The sequence below is a fragment of the Anabrus simplex genome, chromosome 1 (assembly GCF_040414725.1).
Source record: "Anabrus simplex isolate iqAnaSimp1 chromosome 1, ASM4041472v1, whole genome shotgun sequence".
Lineage (NCBI taxonomy): Eukaryota > Metazoa > Arthropoda > Insecta > Orthoptera > Tettigoniidae > Anabrus > Anabrus simplex.
In genome coordinates, this window is record NC_090265.1 from 644,333,248 (window position 1) to 644,353,291 (window position 20,044).

Sequence of the window (20,044 nt, forward strand, 5' to 3'; positions counted from 1 at the left end):
GGGAATAGATGAAAGTCTGATGGTGCCAAATCAGGTGAATAAGGTGGATGTGGCAACAATTCGTACCTCAGTTCATGAAGTTTTGCCATGGTAACAACACTTGTGTGCGGCGGAGCGTTGTCCTGATAAAAGATGACCTTTTTCCTTGCCAAACCAGGCTTTGTTTCGTGTATCTTTTCCTGTAGTTGGTCTATGAGGTTTGCATAGTATTGCCCCGTAATTGTTTGGCCAGTAGGAGGATAATCTATCAGCAGAATGCCTTTTGCATCCCAGAAAACTGAGGCCATGACCTTTCCGGCCGAACGCACTGCCTTTGCTTTCTTTGGTGGTGGTGAATCAGCATGTTTCCACTGCTTTGACTGCTGTTTTGTCTCTGGGGTATAGTAGTGGACCCAAGTTTCATCTGTAGTCACAAACCGGCGCAAAAAATCTTGTTGGTTGCACTGAAAACGGGCCAGACTTTGTTCGGACATTTCCAATTTGGTGCGTTTATTGTCCAATGTCAAGAGCCGCGGCACCCATCTTGCGGATAATTTTTTCATACCCAATTCTTTGGTTAAAATATAATATATCCATACAGAAGACATCCCTGCAGCTTCAGCAATCTTCCACACTTTCAGTCGACGATCCTCCATGACCATTTTATGCACTTTTGCGATAAATTCTGAGGTCGTAACACTTTTTGGCTGTCCACTATGCGGATCATCATCCAAGCTCTCCCGAACAAATTTAAACTCGCTGGTCCACTTGGCAACAGTTGAAAATGAAGGAGCAGAATCCCCCAGTGTGTTCTGAAAGTCGGCATGAATTTCCTTTGCTTTCATACCTTTCTTTACAAAGTATTTAATCACTGCTCGAATCTCAGTTTTTTCCATTGTCACAAATCACTACGCGGGAACAACAACAAAGAGTCGTCACTACCACACTCCTGCAGCTAGAGCACTGATGCGCCACGTGTTCACTCACAAAGGATGTGTGATTATTGCGTGGGAACCTCGTTGGTCTAGCACTGACATCCAGCAGTGATTCTGAGAACTTTTCAAACTGTCCTCGTACAATAATTTCCTATTTCCTCTCCTGTCTAATTCTGATTTATCCACAAACTCATTCCATGCTTTTTCCTTCTCTTCTCTTCTCTTCTCTTCTCTTCTCTTCTCTTCTCTTCTCTTACTACCCTCTTAACTACGAGTTTCTTTGTTCTATTATGTTCCTGTAGTCTATTAACTTTTTGGCTTATTTGATCTTGGATAGATTTTTGTTTTTCTTTAGCATCTTTTTTGCTTGGTTTCTTGCTTTAATGGCAGTTTTGACTTTGTCGTTCCACCAAGGTGTCTCTTTTTCCTTCTTGGTCAATCCTGTTAACCCAGAGAGTTCTTTAGATTCTCCCACAAATGTATCTTTAAAAGATTTCCACTTTTCCTCTACTGTTGTTGTTTCTCCCCATGGTAGGTTTTGTTGTATTCTATTCTGATATTCTTCCTGGAATTGAGCTTTTTCTAATTTTCATGTTTTTATTTTTCGTTTCTTCTTTGTTTTCTTCTGAATTTCATTTTGTCAAATGGCCCAAGTCCATGATCAGCAATCTATGGTCGCTGTCCATACTTTTGCTGGGGATGACCTTGACATCAGTCAACCATTTCTCCCCCCCCACATTTGTTTTTGATGACATAATCAATCAAAGATTTATGTTTGCCATCCCAGCTATACCTTTTTATTTTGTGGCTCTCCTGTTTTTTGAAGAAGGTGTTCTTGATGATCATGCCATTTCTTCTACAAAGATCAATCAGTTGTTCACCTTCTGCATTTCTATTTCCAAACCAGTGTGGCCCAACAATAGCCTCACAGCCTTGTCTGTTTGCTCCAACTTGTGCATTTAAAAAAAATGCTATTTGTTCGGGGTGTCGACCTATAGAGATCTTTTGCCCCTACTTGCACCATATGATATGAACCTGCATGTAATTGGAATTGTGGAAGTGTAGAGTGTTGAATGTGAGGAAAGGAACATTAAGGATGGCACAAACACCCAGTCCCCAGATATTAATCATTTACAATTAAAAACCCCTGACCAGGCCGGGAATCGAACCCGGGGCCACCAGGTGACAGGCGGACGCATTGCCTCCTACACCGCAGGCCTGGACTAACTTGTACATTTAGGTCTCCAATAATGATAACGTTTTCTTCATCGATTACATCATCTAAGTCTTGAAGACATTTTTCTTCATCATCAGCACTGCATCCAATCTATGGGATGTACACTTGTACGGTCATGTCATTTGTTGACTATAATTGTATAGATAATTTTATGACCCTGTCTTTCTTGTAGGAAACCTCTGACACAGCATCCATATCTTTTGTCAGTAAAAATCCCAAAAATCTAGTCCACACCAAATTTGTAGCCACTTCTGAGAACCTTGCTGCCTGTCTTTCTCCATTTTGTTTCGCTCAGACCCAATATAGATATGTTTCTCCTTTGCATCATATCTATGAGTTCTTCTGTCTTATCAGTTAAAGTCAATATATTCATGGTCCCAATTCGTACTTTTCTCTTCTTGCAAATCCGTCTATCATCGGAACCATGTTGGCCATCATACCTGATAGATCTGCTCAAAGACTGTGTCACATTAGGTAATAACTTCGATCTGAGGTTCTTTTTACGTTTGAAAGCGACTTGCTGGCTTGCTGTGACTATCATGGATCTTTGCACAAGTGTTTGGTTTTGCACTAGATGTTCAGTGCCTGACAAGCATTTCCTCATGTGACTAGATCTACGGTTTACCTGCCAATACTCGGGAGGGTATACAATTCCTAATTTCTAGATTGTGTGCCAAAAGTCTAGGTCAGTTCCAGACCTCTCCACATTGCCCATATGGAGTGAGTGTTGTTGATGGTGTTTCATCCATCAGACAGGGGCATTAAGCCTTGAGCAGTCCTCTAAGTGTTATCCAACAGGAGTAGGCTATGTGCTAACAGCAGGTTTCACTCTCTCCCTATATCATCATCATCATCATCATCATCATCATCATGATGTTTGCCTCTGTAGCTTAACAATTAGCGCTGTTAGTTGCTGTCCTTGGTATATCAGAAATTTAAAAATAGTAGGGGAACCGGCATGTGGTTAAAAAGGTACATGCAGCTCACCTCCATTGGGGGTGTGCCTGAAAAGAGCTGCACCACTTTGAGGAATACAAAGACACAAGTTTACTTTTTCACCATCATCATTGCAATACACAACACATAATATGCAGTGATCACACTGCATAGAGACACATAAACTCACATAACGATCTTCATGTTTGAGACGAAGAGTTAACTAACTCCTTGCCCAGAGATGATGCGCACTAATAAATGAATGTTTTTTTCTTTTACCCACAATATTGGAAACCATTCTCTCAACTCAGTTAATCTATAACTGTGAGGTTATTAATTCTATCAAAACTAATTCAGTATAAAATAAGTGTAGAAAATACCTGAAAAAGAAAACATTAATAACAGATAAATTTTCAATCACAGGGTGCTTTGGGGCATAGTAAAGTTCCACACCCTGATTACTTCCCACATTTTTTGGGAACATCCAATATACAGGATGGTAGGACCACGTCAGCATCAAACACAAAATCACCGTGGGTTTCAGCCTGTGTCACCGTAGCGTACTTGTTATGGCGCAGTCTTGTCAACTCGCAGCTCCATGTTCAAATCCATCCCCTGGCAAAGGTTTTGTTTCTTAGATTGGTGCTCTCAAGCTGGTCTTAAGTCACATGCAGATTTACCAACACCACCTCGCAAAGCCCATTTGAATTCACCTGTGAAGTGATCTAATTGACTAACTTCAGGAGATGATAAAATGCAACGGCGCAAGAGGATGACCTACACTCTAATGCTCATGTGTCCACTTAACATTGTTTCCAACCAACACCTTGTATATAATTATGTCCATGCTGCTGAAACAACAGCTCTTCAAAACCTAGCAGCACATTTGACTACATCTCTAGCTTGCACAATATCTTGAACTGTACTGGGATGTTCAAGCTGGGCCATGTCAGAATGATCAGGATCTTGCACAGCACCACACTTACACTCAACATCCACATCAGCTGATAGGAGGCCCCATCTCTGTATGTTGTCTTGCAACGTGGCACATCCACCACATCGTGTAGGGTTGATTGCTACCGAGACCTAGATCTTTGATATGGATGCTCTGGTGGTCCAGTTTGTTCTTCCACTTGATGATGTGGTTCCTTTCAGTGTTGTATCCAAAATCTGGGACCTTGATAGGAAACTCTTCCTAGGTCTGAGTGGATGGTTGGAATCTGTCTGCTGCGTCCTCCTCACCGAATCAGCAGCACAGAAGTTGGTATCAGGCATCGAGACACAACCCTCGCAGTTTTATTCACCATGACATAAACCTGTTTCACATAATGCAGAGCCACCCTATAGTGCTATGCTGCAGCAAACATATAATAATTCCAGGGCTGACATTCTTTAAGAAGATTCAGGGATTAGCACCCCAGTTCCTATACAGAGTGAACTTCAATAAAACTGAAAAACTGCAGGGACTGATTCCTGACTGGAAATGGAGGAAAAAATGTCCTACGAACATGTGTCCGGAAATAGATGGTGTGCGTGCAACAACAACAAATAGTCCCAGAACACAGTATATAGCTGAATCACATCCACGTCACAGCAGATGTTCAAAGTGGCCTCCATGGGCTGCAGTGCACGCGTTCAGACGTCGTATCATGGATTGCCTCACTCTTTCACACGTTCCGGCTTCTCGCCGAATAGCATCACAGGCGTTGTGAGCATGCTGTTGAAGGGTCTGCACATCAGGAACTGGTTCAGCATACACAACGCTTTCAGATGTCTCCAGAGATAAAAATCCAGGGGGTTTAAGTCCGGTGATCTAGGAGGCCATGCAACAGGGCCTACGCGTCCTATCCAGCACCTGGGGAAGATGTTGTTGAGGTGTTGGCGAACTGTAATGAGGAAGTGGGGTGGTGCTCCATCATGCAGAAACCACATAACCTGTCTTATTGCCAAAGGCACATTCTCAAGCAATCCAGGCAGAGTATTCTGCAGGAAGTCCAGGTACATTCCTCCATTGAGGCGTTTTTGTCGCCAAGAATCCCTGCCCAAACATTGATACTGAACCGATGCTGGTGAGATGCTTCATCCATTCCCCGGGGATTTTCTGTAGCACTTAGATGAAGATTATTCAGATTGACGATGCTATTTCTTGTAAAGGTTGCTTCATCGGTAAAGACAGAAATCCCACAACTGTGATGGCCTGGTGCAAAAACCATCGACAAAATCCTTCCCATAGAGGGAAATCCGATGCTGATAATCCTTGCACTCGTTGCAGGTGGTAGGGATAATAGTTGTTGTCATGCAGGATACATATAATCGCAGTCTGGCTTACACCATGTTGGCGGGCCACTTGCCTGGAGCTTGTACTAGGGTTCGTCTCAATGTCCTGTAGAACCTGTTCCTGCAGATCTCGTGTATGCACAGTCCGCTGCCTCCCTGCGCGTTCGTCTCTCTGAAAGGACCCATGATCATACAAATGCCCAAAAAGGGCTTAAAATGTTGTGTGATGTGGTTGGTGTCTGTGAGAGTACTTGTTTTGGTATAGCCGTGCTGCCTCTCGACCGTTTCCATTGGTTTGGCCGTACACAAACACCATCTTGGATTGTTCCCGACATGAATACCGGACCATTCTGCTTCCGACAGTACGTTGCTTCACTCACACTATCTGCAACAGAAGAAACACACTGCAAGTAGTCAGAGAAAATTTCATTCGTCAGTGCCATCTACCATCGCAATGATTCATTTCCAGACACATGTTCATAGGACATTTTTCCCTCCATTTCCAGTCAGGAATAAGTCCTTGCTGTTTGTCGGTTTTATCAAAGTTCACCTTGTATATCAGCTTCCTGACTATATTTTGAGCTGCTACTTTTTCCCTTGTATTTGCAATGCTGTTTAAATGCCAGAGTACAGTCCAGCATGATACCCAGATATTTTAATATTTGGCAGAGTTGGAGAAGTGTGCCTCACCACTGAAATTTTAGTTCCCTTCTTGCCATTTAAGTAAAATTGTGCTGTGTTCTGAAGTTTGTTCAAATATATATAACTTATTCTTCCTGGCCTTTTCCCCAATTTATTGGGGTTTGAGCTTTTTGTGGATTTAGCCGAGTTTAGCTGGGTGCCCTTCCTGACTCCAACCCACTGTGGAGGCATGTATTCACTATTACATTTTTCAGTGGTATTTGGCAGTGTGGTGTGTTGTATGTAGATGAAGAAAAGTGTAATATGGCAAACACAAACACCCAGTCCCTGTGCCAGAGGAATTAACCATATGCCATTATATTTCCATGTCTGGCTGTAAATTGAACCTGGGGCCCTCTGACTCAAGGCCAGAATACTAACTGCACAGCTAAGGAGGTGGACAAATAAATATCACATATGAAATATTTATCAGCTTCTAGAAGAAATGTGCCAACCCCGTGGTGTAGGGGTAGCGTGCCTGCCTCTCACCCGGAGGCCCCAGCTTCGATTCCTGGCCAGGTCGGGGATTTTTCTCTCGACCTGAGGGCTGGTTCGAGGTTCACTCAGCCTACGTGATTAGAATTGAAGAGCTATCTGACGGTGAGATGGCAGCCCCGGTCTCGAAAGCCCAGAATAACAGCCGAGAGGATGCATCGTGCTGACCACACTGCCCCTCGTAACCTGCAGGCCTTCGGCTGAGCAGCGGTTACTGGGCAGGCCAAAGCCCTCTCAAGGGCGTAAGTACCATGGGGTTTGGTTAGGTTTAGAAGAAATGTAATATTTATTTTGCCTCTACTAAGTAACATATTCAACATTCTGCTTTAATGTTTTCATGATATAGTAGAAGCACTTTGTCAGTTATCACAATAGAGAGTATTTTACTTCCTGAGTATAAAGAACCTGTAACAGATAGCAAAATGGAAATGAAATGGCTAAGAGCAGAATATCATGCATCATATTCTAGGGGAACATTACCTTTTGAAAAGGTTTGTAATATCTGAAGCCATCTCCTTTCAGTTTCGACTCTGTTATTTTATAAATGTTAGGTTCTTCAGTTTGTCTAAACTAATTTTTAGTAATACATTTATAAAGTACCTGCTAGAAAACATATGGTAACAGTATTATACTTGAAAAAAGAAACAATTGATAAAGAAAGGATAGAGAAGAAGTGGACAAATTTTGGGAGGAACTCAACCATATGACATCCAACATTCCTGATGCACATGTTAAAATCTTGCTGGGGGATTTTAATGCAAAAATAGGACGAGAAAGGCTATACCGCCTAGTAGTAGGAAAGGTTAATTGAACTTTGTACAGACCATGGATTTATTTTGGAAACTACCAGATTTAAAAGGCGACCACACAAATTAATGACCTGGAAATGTCCTAACATAAAATTGGGGGAATTCCAAATTGATCATGTTGCAATGGATAAAAATTATCATAAGGAAATTTATAATGTCAGAGTTCTCCATGGAGTAGACATTGATTCAGATTCAGATCTTTTTCTTTTTTTGCTAGTTGCTTTATGTCGCACTGACACAGATAGGTCTTATGGTGATGATGGGACAGGGAAGGGCTGGAGTAGGAAGGAAGCAGCCATGGCCTTAATTAAGGTGCAGCCCCAGCATTTGCCTGGTGTGAAAATGGGAAACCACGGAAAACCATCTTCAGGGCTGCCGACAGTGGGGTTCGAACCTGCTATCTCCCGAATACTGGATACTGGTCGCACTTAAGTGACTGCAGCTATCGAGCTCGGTAAATTCAGATCATTACATATCCAAAATAAAAATCAAGTTGACACCAAAGAGAAAACGTAAGCCTGCCCAATCCAACAGGAAGAGAAATTATGACCCCACTTATTTAATGAATAATGAAGTATACTTGGAGAGATCTAAAACACAACTAAGTGATGACTGAGAGGTGATAATTAATAAATTGAAATCAGTAGCTGAAGAACTTGCTCCCATTAAAAGGAGGAAGAAACATGTCTGGTGGAACGAGGAGTGTGATAAGGCAATTCAAACAAGGCACAAAGCATGGTTAAATGATCAACAAAGAAAAACTGACGAATCCACAGCAGAACTAACTATTGCTAGAAGACAAGTGGCTAAAGAAATTCAAAGAATTAAAAGGAATCATCAGAATGAAATGCTCAGAACAATAGATGAATCATTCAAGCTACATAAAACAAGGGATTACTACAAGATGTTTAAACAGTATCAGTCCACCAACACTTCTGCTGAGAAATGAAAATGGGAAAAATGGCACATAACAACCAAGACAATGCAAATATCTTGGCAGTCTACTTCAAAAAATTACTCAACTGCAACGACCCAAGAGAACATCTGGAGTTTGACCCCAAACCAGAAAACAAAACACCACTAGAAAAGGTTATACCACCAACATATGAGGAAGTGATCAAAGCCATTAACTTGCTCAAGAACTATAAAGCAGCAGGAGAAAATCAGTTGGTTGCAGAATTATGGAAGAATGCCAATGATCAAACTCTCCAAAATTTGCATAAATCTATTGTTGACATATGGACCTCCGAAAAAATGCCTGAGGAATGGAACTCAGCAATAATCCACTCCCTACACAAGAAAGGTGATAGGTCAGATCCCAATAATTATAGAGGGATATCCCTTGTTGATGTCACATATAAGATCTTTTCTAAAATTATTCACTCAAGAATACAGGAACAACTGGACCAAGAGCTTGGAGCGTACCAAGGAGGATTTCGACCAGGCAGAAGTTGTCCAGATCAAATCATCAGTCTTAAGTGGATTATGAAGCATCAAAGAGCTCAAAGTAAGAACCTAGTCATCACTTTTGTTGACTTCAAAAAAGCTTATGACAGTATTCATCGGGAGTCATTACTGAATACCCTTCAAGAATTTGGTGTTCACAGAAAACTGATCAACCTTTTTCGAATCACTCTCAAGAATACTAAAGCAAAAGTTAAAGTTAGAGGAGAATTGTCAGAGCCATTTACAATCAAAACTGGACTTTGGCAGGAGGATGGTCTCTCACCTATTTTGTTTAATTGTGTACTGGAGAAGGTCATACGAAAATGGAGAAAGAAATGCCAACCAAACATCAAGATTGGTAGAAATACAAAACTAAACTGCTTAGCATTTGCAGACGATCTTGCACTGCTTGCAAATAATGTGGAAGAGGCTAAAGTCCAAATTGAACAACTAGAAAACATTGCAGCAAAAGTGCGATTACAAATTTCATTTGAAAAGATAGAAATTATGCCAACCTTTGAGGTGGACACCCCTGTCATTCAACTAAACGATAACAAACAAACTAAGGTTGTAAAAAAGTTCAAGTATATTGGGGAAATTATAACTTGGAACCTAAATGAGAAAGCCTCAATAGAATGCAGAACAACAAAACAGAGACAAGCACGAGTCAGATGGTCAACATATAAGAAATCTCTTTCAATAAATGCCAAATTCAAACATTATGGTTCAATAGTTAAACCTGAAGCAACGTATTCAAGTGAAACTGTGTTTAAGTCGAATACCAAAGCAACAACAGATAAAATCCAAAAAATAGACAGAAGGATCATCAGGACAATCATCAATAAAAAACATCAAGTAAATGGACAATGGAGACTGCTGCCTAATGAAATAGTCTATCGGGAAAATGAATCAATTGTGGATACAGTGTGAAAAAGGAGAATTGCCTTTTTCAGCCACATAGTAAGACTACCAGAGACCAGACTACTGAAACAATTATTCAATTTCTTTTGGAAAAGTAAAACAAAGAACAACTGGTTTGTTGAGATCCAGAATGATTTATAAGAGCTGAATATAACAATGAAACAAATTGCAGAGAGAAAAGAGAAGAGGATTCTGAGAAGTAGAGATACAAGACTAAAATTAAAAACAGTCAAATGAAAACAGTACACCATTACAGATGAAGAGAGGGCAGCCAGGTCAGAAAAAATGAAGAAGTTCTGGGAAGAGAAGAGGAAGTTGAGAAAATATTACAACTAATATTGTGAAGACTGTAGTGTATATGGATTGATTTAAGTGCTCCAATGTGGGCATAAACTATGTAAATAAATAAAATAAATAAAAGGAGGTTTAATGCTGTTACCATATGTTTCTTGCAGGTAGTTTACATAAATTTATTACTCAAAATTAGTTTTGGCAGATTGAAGAACCTAACAGTTACTAAAAAAAAGTACTTTTGAGAAGAGTCACATTATTGCATAAGGCCAGAATCTATATGTGTTTGTATATTCAGTTTTTCTACATCCATTTCTTCTCACTCAGCCTTCAGTGAACTTGTTTCTGCTTCCTAGCTTCATCAACAGGGCAGGCTTCAACAGTCATTGAGGAGCCATTTTGACAGATCGTTAGTCTTGATGCAGGACATGGAAACTGACAAACAGAAACAAGTTCATCTGGAGCTGAGAAAAAATGGATGTAGAGGCTTTGGGATTGATGATGAGAGAGAGCCTATCTATTTGAAAGATGTCCTTGTTCTTTTGTGTTTACAAGTTTGTCCTTTTCTACTTTAATACGGCTCCAATACTAACTCTGTATATGTATAGCAGCATCTGTCTAATCGTATTATTTACCTCCTATTAATGCGGTATACAAAGCAAGCTCAATGTATAATGCAACACATTTTTTTTCTTAAAGCAGGTTGGTTTTATTGAGGATTCAAATACTGTGTTAATCCCCAATCCTTTTCTGCAATATCTTGTTTTTCAACATACACTGACTGACAGAGCAAATGCAACACCAAGAAGGAGTGGTCAGAACTTTATGCCAATTGCAGGGTAGACTGACGTCACTGAGGTATGCTCATGATGTGAAATGCGCCGCTGTGCTGCGCACGTGGCGAACGATAAATGGGACACGGCGTTGGCGAATGGCCCACTTCATACCGTGATTTCTCAGCCGACAGTCATTGTAGAACGTGTTGTCGTGTGCCACAGGACACGTGTATAGCTAAGAATGCCAGGCCGCCGTCAACGGAGGCATTTCCAGCAGACAGACGACTTTACGAGGGGTATGGTGATCGGGCTGAGAAGGGCAGGTTGGTCGCTTCGTCAAATCGCAGCCGATACCCATAGGGATGTGTCCACGGTGCAGCGCCTGTGGCGAAGATGGTTGGCGCAGGGACATGTGGCACGTGCGAGGGGTCCAGGCGCAGCCCGAGTGACGTCAGCACGCGAGGATCGGCGCATCCGCCGCTAAGCGGTGGCAGCCCCGCACGCCACATCAACCGCCATTCTTCAGCATGTGCAAGACACCCTAGCTGTTCCAATATCGACCAGAACAATTTCCCGTCGATTGGTTGAAGGAGGCCTGCACTCCCGGCGTCCGCTCAGAAGACTACCATTGACTCCACAGCATAGACGTGCACGCCTGGCATGGTCCCGGGCTAGAGCGACTTGGATGAGGGAATGGCGGAACGTCGTGTTCTCCGATGAGTCACGCTTCTGTTCTGTCAGTGATAGTCACCGCAGACGAGTGTGGCGTCGGCGTGGAGAAAGCTCAAATCCGGCAGTAACTGTGGAGCGCCCTACCGCTAGACAACACGGCATCGTGGTTTGGGGCGCTATTGCGTATGATTCCACGTCACCTCTAGTGCGTATTCAAGGCACGTTAAATGCCCACCGCTACGTGCAGCATGTGCTGCGGCCGGTGGCACTCCCGTACCTTCAGGGGCTGCCCAATGCTCTGTTTCAGCAGGATAATGCCCGCCCACACACTGCTCGCATCTCCCAACAGGCTCTACGAGATGTACAGATGCTTCCGTGGCCAGCGTACTCTCCGGATCTCTCACCAATCGAACACGTGTGGGATATCATTGGACGCCGTTTGCAAACTCTGCCCCAGCCTCGTACGGACGACCAACTGTGGCAAATGGTTGACAGAGAATGGAGAACCATCCCTCAGGACACCATCCGCACTCTTATTGACTCTGTACCTCGACGTGTTTCTGCGTGCATCGCCGCTCGCGGTGGTCCTACATCCTACTGAGTCGATGCCGTGAGCATTGTGTAACCTGCATATCGGTTTGAAATAAACATCAATTATTCGTCCGTGCTGTCTCTGTTTTTTCCCCAACTTTCATCCCTTTCGAACCACTCCTTCTTGGTGTTGCATTTGCTCTGTCAGTCAGTGTAATTTCTGTTCAATGCTACGTCCTTACTCCACCGTAATGTGAGGGCCTATATGCCTGCGTGGTACCGCTCGACTGGTGGATGTCGGAGCCAGCGTTGTGCTGCATCGATAACTTTCTCATCATCTACGTAGTGCTTCCCGTGCAGTGCATCCTTCATTGAGCCAAATACATGGAAGTCAGAAGGTGCAAGATCTGGGCTGTAGGGTGGTTGAGGAAGAACAGTCCACTGAAGTTTTGTGAGCTCCTGTTCATGATGTGATGATGAAACATGCCTCGCCCAATGACTTACCCTGCTTTTGTCAACTTCCAGGTCCCTATACACATTTTGCAAGCGCCTATGAATATCTGTGATGCCCTGGTTTTCCGCCAAAAGAAACTCAATAACTGATCTCTGTTTGGTATGCACGTCCATTACAGATGCCATTTTGAATGCTAGTTATAGCGCTGCGACCTATCGCTAAATAATGGAACTCTACGAGACGAAGCGGGAATATTCAAAGATGTCCCAAACAAAACTCCAATTTTTTAAAACCAAAATTGGCCAAGAAATAAAATGTGTTGTGTTATACATTGAACGTCCCTTGTACATTACACTCTATAAGCCTCTTATAATATTTTCTTTATTTAGCAGGTGGAGATACTGATGACATGATGGATATGATAAGTGGAGCAGTGTTACCTCAATCACCGAATCCTAATGCTTCAAACGATGGCAATGATGAGGCAGCGATGGCAGTCATTATGAGTCTCCTAGAAGCCGATGCAGGCTTAGGGGGACCAGTTGACTTCTCAGGACTTCCTTGGCCTTTACCCTGAGTTAGACCATCATTCCTGTTTCAAAAGAAGTTATTTCATGCCATTGAGCACAAAATCAAATCATTTTTTGATTCTAGAAGAGACTCAAGACAGTATGTGTTTATAATAAGAACATCTGTGAAAAATACTGCGACATGTGTCTCTGAATATAGTGTTGTGATTCCTGGTCAGGAAAAAAGTGTGAAGTAATATGAGGCCAGTAAGTGCTGTGAGTGGACTGTGATGTGAAAAAAAAATCTACTGTCAGCTTTAATATGAACTTTCTAAGAGGAAAGCGTATAGGTGATAATTGTTTTTTAAAATAATGTTCGGTTCCAAGAAAAACATTCCACGAAATGTACATAAGAAACTTTTAGTGCAAAACTTTTGAACAGTGTGTTGCCAGTAATAGACAAGTTCATGAACTTTCTCAGGGTTGCCATATGGTCTCAGGATTAGGCTAAATGTGTCTAGTTCTTAAGTAGGCTCTATTAAATTGGTTGCTCAACCTGTGGGCAAACATGTTAGTGAAGGAACTACATATCAATGTTTGTGGGAGGTTCAAGGGAAGAGATGGTTCTAAAAGTACAACTTTCTGAACTAGCGTTTGTGAACAGTGACATTCAAGTGAACTGAAGGGATGTGTTCTCTTTAGCCTTATGCTGATGACCACAGAATGTTGCAACATCGTGAGTAAAACCTACTGTGATCATACAACTTGAAGATGAGGGGTGAAGTTGGCACATTGTTAAAGAAATATTAGTCATCAATTCTAAGGCCTAACAGATAATAACCACTTGCTCCTATTACCTAGTTGATATTTGTCAGGCATAAAGAGAGCTGTAATATATATGAACCCATTTTAGGACTGGGCTTGTTTAGGAAGAGTGCACCAAGAAAAGACCAACTGTTTACTAGGAGATGTGATTTAAAAAAAAAAAAAAAAGATATAGGCATATTTTGAAGTTCTCCTTTCATCAGTCCATAACATAGGCTGTAATTAAGATATCAATATATGATTTTGATTATGATGTTGAGAAAAATCATCCTCTTTTATGCGGGAAATGAAAAACAGGTATTGTGAATAAGAGGACTGTTTTGAAACATGTTTTAGGTTTACTCCATTGACAAAATATCACCAACTAGTCATTGTAGCTAGTGCAGCCATTGGCAATATTTTATCTGTTAGTCATTTTAGCAAGTATAGATATTGACAATATATTGTCACTCAGCTTCTCTTAACTAGTGCAGCCATTGACAATATATCGTCAGTCAATCTTTCTTGCAAGGGTAGGCATTGATGATATATGGTCAATTGGTCCTATAAGAGTTAAGAATAATTTTACAGTATGCTGTTTTGATAAATGATTTCATGACCCATAGTAATATAGTCGAACCTGCCCTAACGGACACCTTTATTCAGTGGACACCTTCCTATACAGACATTTTTCCACGGAACCGATTTTATTTTACATAAGGCGCGTATTAAATAAACCTCATTTAAGCGGACGCCTCGAATTCCGGATAGCGGGCATTGACGTTATTCTTGTCCACTTGTCTTAAGCAGACAATTTACGTGTCCCAGCTATGTCAACCTTTCTTTTAAAACCATTCTCCTGACAGAATTTTCATACTATTTCAAGTCCAAGGAAAAGAGAGAAAGAAGTGTACGTAGGAATGCTGTAGTAGTCAAGTTAATTCTTCTGTACAGGGCTCTTTCCAAACTTTTCATTATGGTCATCTTACATTCTAATTAGTATACATTCTGAGAAATCTAGCTGCCTGGGAATGCTGTCAGTGGCTCTGTTTACTCACAAGATACGAAGAGTAAAACCTGGAAAGGAAAAGTTTTGTGCGCTATTCTTGGGACAGAAATACCTTGCACCCAGTAAACAAGAGTAACAAGAGATGAGGACTTTCAGTGAGAAAACTCCCTGAAAAATTTCAATACAGGGAAAGTCAACCACAACTGAAGAATTAAAATGAAATTTTAAACGGGTGGAAGGAAAATAGAGATCGAGGAGTGAAAAGAAAGTGGGAGTCATTTTTGCAGAAGTGAACATTGCAGTATATAAGTGGTTCAAGTTTGTTCAAGCAAAGAAACTGTGAGCGAATGGGCCAATGTTACAAGACAAACTGCAAGAAATCACAAATATTCTGAAAGTTGAGATTCTTAAGCAGATGAAAAATTTGTGTGTCATGCTGGATCGCGAGTACGGGGATAAAACAATGGAACCGTTTAATAGAATGTATTCCTTTTTCGAGAATATCAAGGTGATGAAAAATTGTACTAAATTTACACACACAGCTGAATGATTACTTCCTGAAACTATAATGTTTGTAAAAGCTGTAAAATAACTTCTAATATTCCCCAAGCAAGTATTTAGTTAGAAATTATTTAGTATAATCAAAATAAAGATACATGCTTATATTTAAGGTGGATGTTCTTTGCCGTTAAAAAGTTTGATTAATTTTTACAACCTTGTTTCAGCAGACACCTCTTGTAACAGACATTTTTCCATGCAACCGATGGTGTCCGCATAAGAGAGGTTCAACTGTACAAACATGATTGCTCATCTCGCCCTGTATACATCTGATAGACTATCATGTCAAACTGCAATTGCCTCTACGTGGGCTTTGATAGGTTAATTCCTATATGCAGCAGAACATCAATTTCATAATAGGCAAGAGAGGGTCCGGCTGAATGGTTAGTGCAGGGCCTTTGGTTCAGAAGGCTTCAGGTTTGAATTCTGTCCGAGCTGGGGATTTTAACCATGTCTGGTTCATTCCTCTACCTTGGGGGGATGAATGTTTTTGTTTGTCTAAAACACACACATCTTCATTTACACACAACACACCACAAAATCACAGATTAGTGAATATGAGGCGTGTTTTTTAAGTAAGGTCTGTTTGAAAATAAGTACACAATGAAAGGTTATTTCAAGAAAGTAAAGTTATTTTCAGAAAGTAAATACTTCACTCTGTTTTTCGACATAGTTGTCAAGTTTGTTCAAACACTTATCATACCTTGTAACCAATTTTAAAATACCCTCTTCATAGAAACTTGCCACCTGCTCCGATAACCAAGAGTTCACTGCCGTTTTCACGTCGTCATCATCATTGTAATGGTTGCCACTGAGGTGATGTTTGAGGTGGAGGAACAGATGGTAATCGCTTGGCGCAAGATCAGGACTGTAGGGTGGGTGGTCTAAAACTTCCCAGCCAAAACTGTCCAATAAATCGCAGGTCTAACCTGCAGTGTGAGGTCTTGCATTGTCATGGAGAAAGACAATTCCCTTTGTCAGCATGCCACATCTTTTGTTTTGAATCGCTCTGCGTAGCTTTCTCAGGGTTTGGCAGTATGCTTCTGCATTGATAGTGGTTCCTCGTTGCATGAAGTCGACCAACAAAACACCATGCCTATCCCAAAACATCGATGCCATGATTTTGCGCTGGGACATAGTCTGTTTGGCCTTCACCTTTACAGGTGAGTGTATGAGTCTCCATTCCATGCTCTGTTGCTTCGATTCGGGCGTGATATGCGAAACCCATGTTTCGTCTCCAGTTACGATCTGACTCAAGAAGCCATCACTTTCTTCATCACAACGAGTCAAGAACTTCATTGCACACTCAAATCTTTGGTTTTTGTGGTCCTCTGTTAAGAGTTTTGGGACCCAACGGGAGCTCAGTTTCCTAAACTTTAGGTGTTCAGAAACAATGTTGTAAAGCACTGATCTCAACACATCAGGAAATTCGTTTGAGAGACCTGTTATTGTGAAGCACCTGTTCTCACGAATCTTCGCTTCAACTGAAGCCACCAAATCGTCTGTAATCAAAGAAGGGCGACCGGAGCGGTCCTCATCATGGACGTTGTCACAGCCATCTTTGAATTGTCGTACCCACTTATGCACTTTGCTTTCACTCATAACAGTATCACCGTACACTTTGCAAATCTGTCGATGAATTGCTGCAGCAGACAGGTTCCTTGCTGACAAAAACCGTATCACTGACCAAACCTCACACGCGGCGGGCGAGTTGATAGTCTTAAACATTTTGAAAGCACAGAACAGAATCGTACAGGTTAGCTACAGAGCTGAAACTGAGCACAGTTGTTCCCGAGGCATCCCGGTACACGACGCACATGCTCGTTGCAATATGCGCGCGAACTACTAGTGTCTACAACAAAACGGACCTTACTTAAAAAACACGCTTCGTATATCCCTCCACATATGGCATTCCTGGAGTGAATGAATAAACAAGAATTAAACATTAAGTCTGTGAGGGAGGTTGAGAAACAGCCCCTTCTCTACAATTTCAAGTAGGAGCAATTATTTTCACCAAGTGAATGTCCGGCTCCATAGCCAAATGGTTAACATGCTGGCCTTAGATTCAAAGGGTCCTGAATTCGATTCGTGGTTGGGCTGGAGATTTTAACTTTCATTAGTTAATTCCTATGGCTCAGGGGCTGGGTGTTAGTGATGTTTTCAGCATTAGATTTCATCATAGGTAGGGCCCCATCCTCAAAGATGTGCAGGTCGCATATACGGCATCAAATCAAAAGGCTTGCACCAGGCATCTCCGGAGGCCACACGCCATTATTTTACCAGGTGAATGTAGGATGCTTTAGACATTCTACAGAAAGCAATGAATTTTGAATCTGTGAGTTCCATCTCCTTGACAGCAATGAATAGTCTGCAGTTTATTTTTCTCTGAATGTATGGATGGATCCAAAATTGTCTTCCTTTCCTTAAAGGAAAATGTAACCAATAATATTAGTACAGTATAATAATGTCTTCCTCATCACTCAAATCACTCTTTGACATTATCACAAAAAAGGAATATGAACCAGAGAAAATAACATACGAGTTATCACTTTTCCTGCTTGAAAACACAACATGACTAACGTTGCCGTCGCTTGAGGGTAGGTCCATGTGTTGTATGTTTGTTTCCTAATGGTGTTCAACATATTTGCTGCTCAAATCACCAAGGCATTCTGTCTTTTCTATGTCAATCAGTCTTAGTTCCACCCAGGAGAAACATAGTTTTAGGAATGCTGCAGTTGTGAGCAACGCAACGTCCCTATTCTCCCATTGTTGCAATGACCATTCTCGTTTGTAGCACCTGTATTTCCTTGTCCCTGATTTAATGAATATGCAGGGAGGAACATCTTATATTGAAATATCTTCTTCTTGCTCAGAATACTAGGACAGCTTTTTTACTTCATGCCGGGGAAGTGCAAAGTCAGTATACAGCCATTTCTTGATTTTTTTCTGCAGCAATAGATAGGTTTTTCAAACCAATTGGTAATAACTTCAAATATTGACTGTCCTTACGTACACTTTTGGAAATGAAAATGTGAGAAATAGTGTTTTATAGTGCGAACCTCTTTGATTTGCTTATACTTTAGCTGTATATGAAAAAAATATGTAAATAGCATTAATTAGCATTAAACAGAAACATGTTTTGTTTAGGCCTTGTCTGTGACTGTGAATTAATTTTTAATAAATAATTAAATCCGTTACCAGTCAAACCTTATTTAATTTTCTTCACAATCGTATGATATAAACTTTAATCATGATCCATACTGACAAACATGCACATTATTAAGAAATTAAAATGAAGGTCCACCTATGCAGTACAGTTTAATATGTCATATCATTACTTATACATTGCTACCAGTTTCGACCCCATTATGGGTAATCTTCAGCCACTTATAAACTAAAACTGTTCATATATAGTGTAAATGTCCAACTAAATACAGTCAAATTGATGCTTAAAAATATTTGTACATTATTATAAATTATTTTGCGTATTAGTCTCGTCAGTTATGACTTCGACTTAAGGCGACACTCCTGAGATAAAAATCGATATTTTGTTCATTTTGGTAATTTTTTTTATGACTGAAATTGAAAGGATTGCGTTTCTTTTTTTCTTTTCACGAAGTTATTCTGCTGAATTCAAACAATTTATCACTGTAATAATGCTTTATTTGCCAATTGTAATTTTACATTTAAATCCCATTTTTCTCCCATAATATTCTGCCAAATGTAACAAAATTTGTATAGTATATGTATCACAGCTATATTAAGAAACCTGCATATGGAATTTTTGATTGCTGAATTTTTTCAAATAGCAGGGATTTTTAAGTCCAAAATTTTAGAACTTAAACATTACACAAACTTTAGTATGATACATTTCCTTATATAAATTATGTACAGGAAAATTGATATGTTGTGCTTTTAAAAGAAGTATTATCTACCTAATTACGATTTTACATTAACATGTTAATTAAATTTCATGAAGAAAAATGGAATTAAAAATTTCAAAAAAAAAATTATTTTTGTAAAACTATAATTGTATGTGAAAGGAATGTTTGTGATATCTCTACTTTTATATAGGTGACATTTCCACAAAGTTTCGTGAAAATCTATGCATTAGGTAAATGAAATGGTGTATGGGTTTTAGTGCTGGGAGTGCCAAAGACATGTTCGTCTCACCAGGTGCAGGTATTTTGATTTGACGCCCGTAGGCGACATGCACGTCATGATGAGGATGACATGATGATGAATACAACACATACTCCCAGCCCCCGTGCCATAGAAATTAACCAATGATGGTTAAAATTCCCGACCCTGCTGGGAATCGAACCCGGGAATCCTGTGAACAAAGGCCAGCATGCTAACCATTTAGCCATGGTGCTGGACCATGCATTAGGTAAAAATTATTTTTATCTCCGGAGTATCGCCTTAAGTTCTCTTGGTTTTTAAGGGTCCCTTCCATCAAACAATTTAATTGTATCATCTCAAGTTAATTCATCTTGTAAACTCTTACACACAGCTACAGGTAAAAAAAAAAAAAAAAAAAAAAACCCACTCTATTCGTCATTTCTTTTCCTATGATATACCCTGTGCAAGTGCTCTTACCAACATTATGAGGTCCATACAGATACAACTGTCTCCTTTTTTTGCTAGTTGTGGAAATAAATTTATTCCACCAAACAACTACAGTTTCTTGCAAAGTACTATGAGCTCTTTCAATTCTTTTATAA

The 20,044-nt window shown here is 40.5% G+C and overlaps 1 protein-coding gene across 2 annotated transcripts in view; it reads left to right on the forward strand.

The window, feature by feature from the left end:
• Positions 1 to 19,355, forward strand: part of cyc (basic helix-loop-helix ARNT-like protein cyc) — an 816,156-nt gene extending 796,801 nt beyond the window's left edge. For both annotated transcript variants that reach the window (XM_067135751.2, XM_067135752.2), the window contains one exon: positions 12,830 to 19,355. In XM_067135751.2, the coding sequence (XP_066991852.1) occupies positions 12,830 to 13,017 (188 nt within the window). In that variant the 3' untranslated portion in view covers positions 13,018 to 19,355. The remainder of the gene's footprint in view (positions 1 to 12,829) is intronic.
• The last annotated feature ends 689 nt before the right edge of the window (positions 19,356 to 20,044 follow it).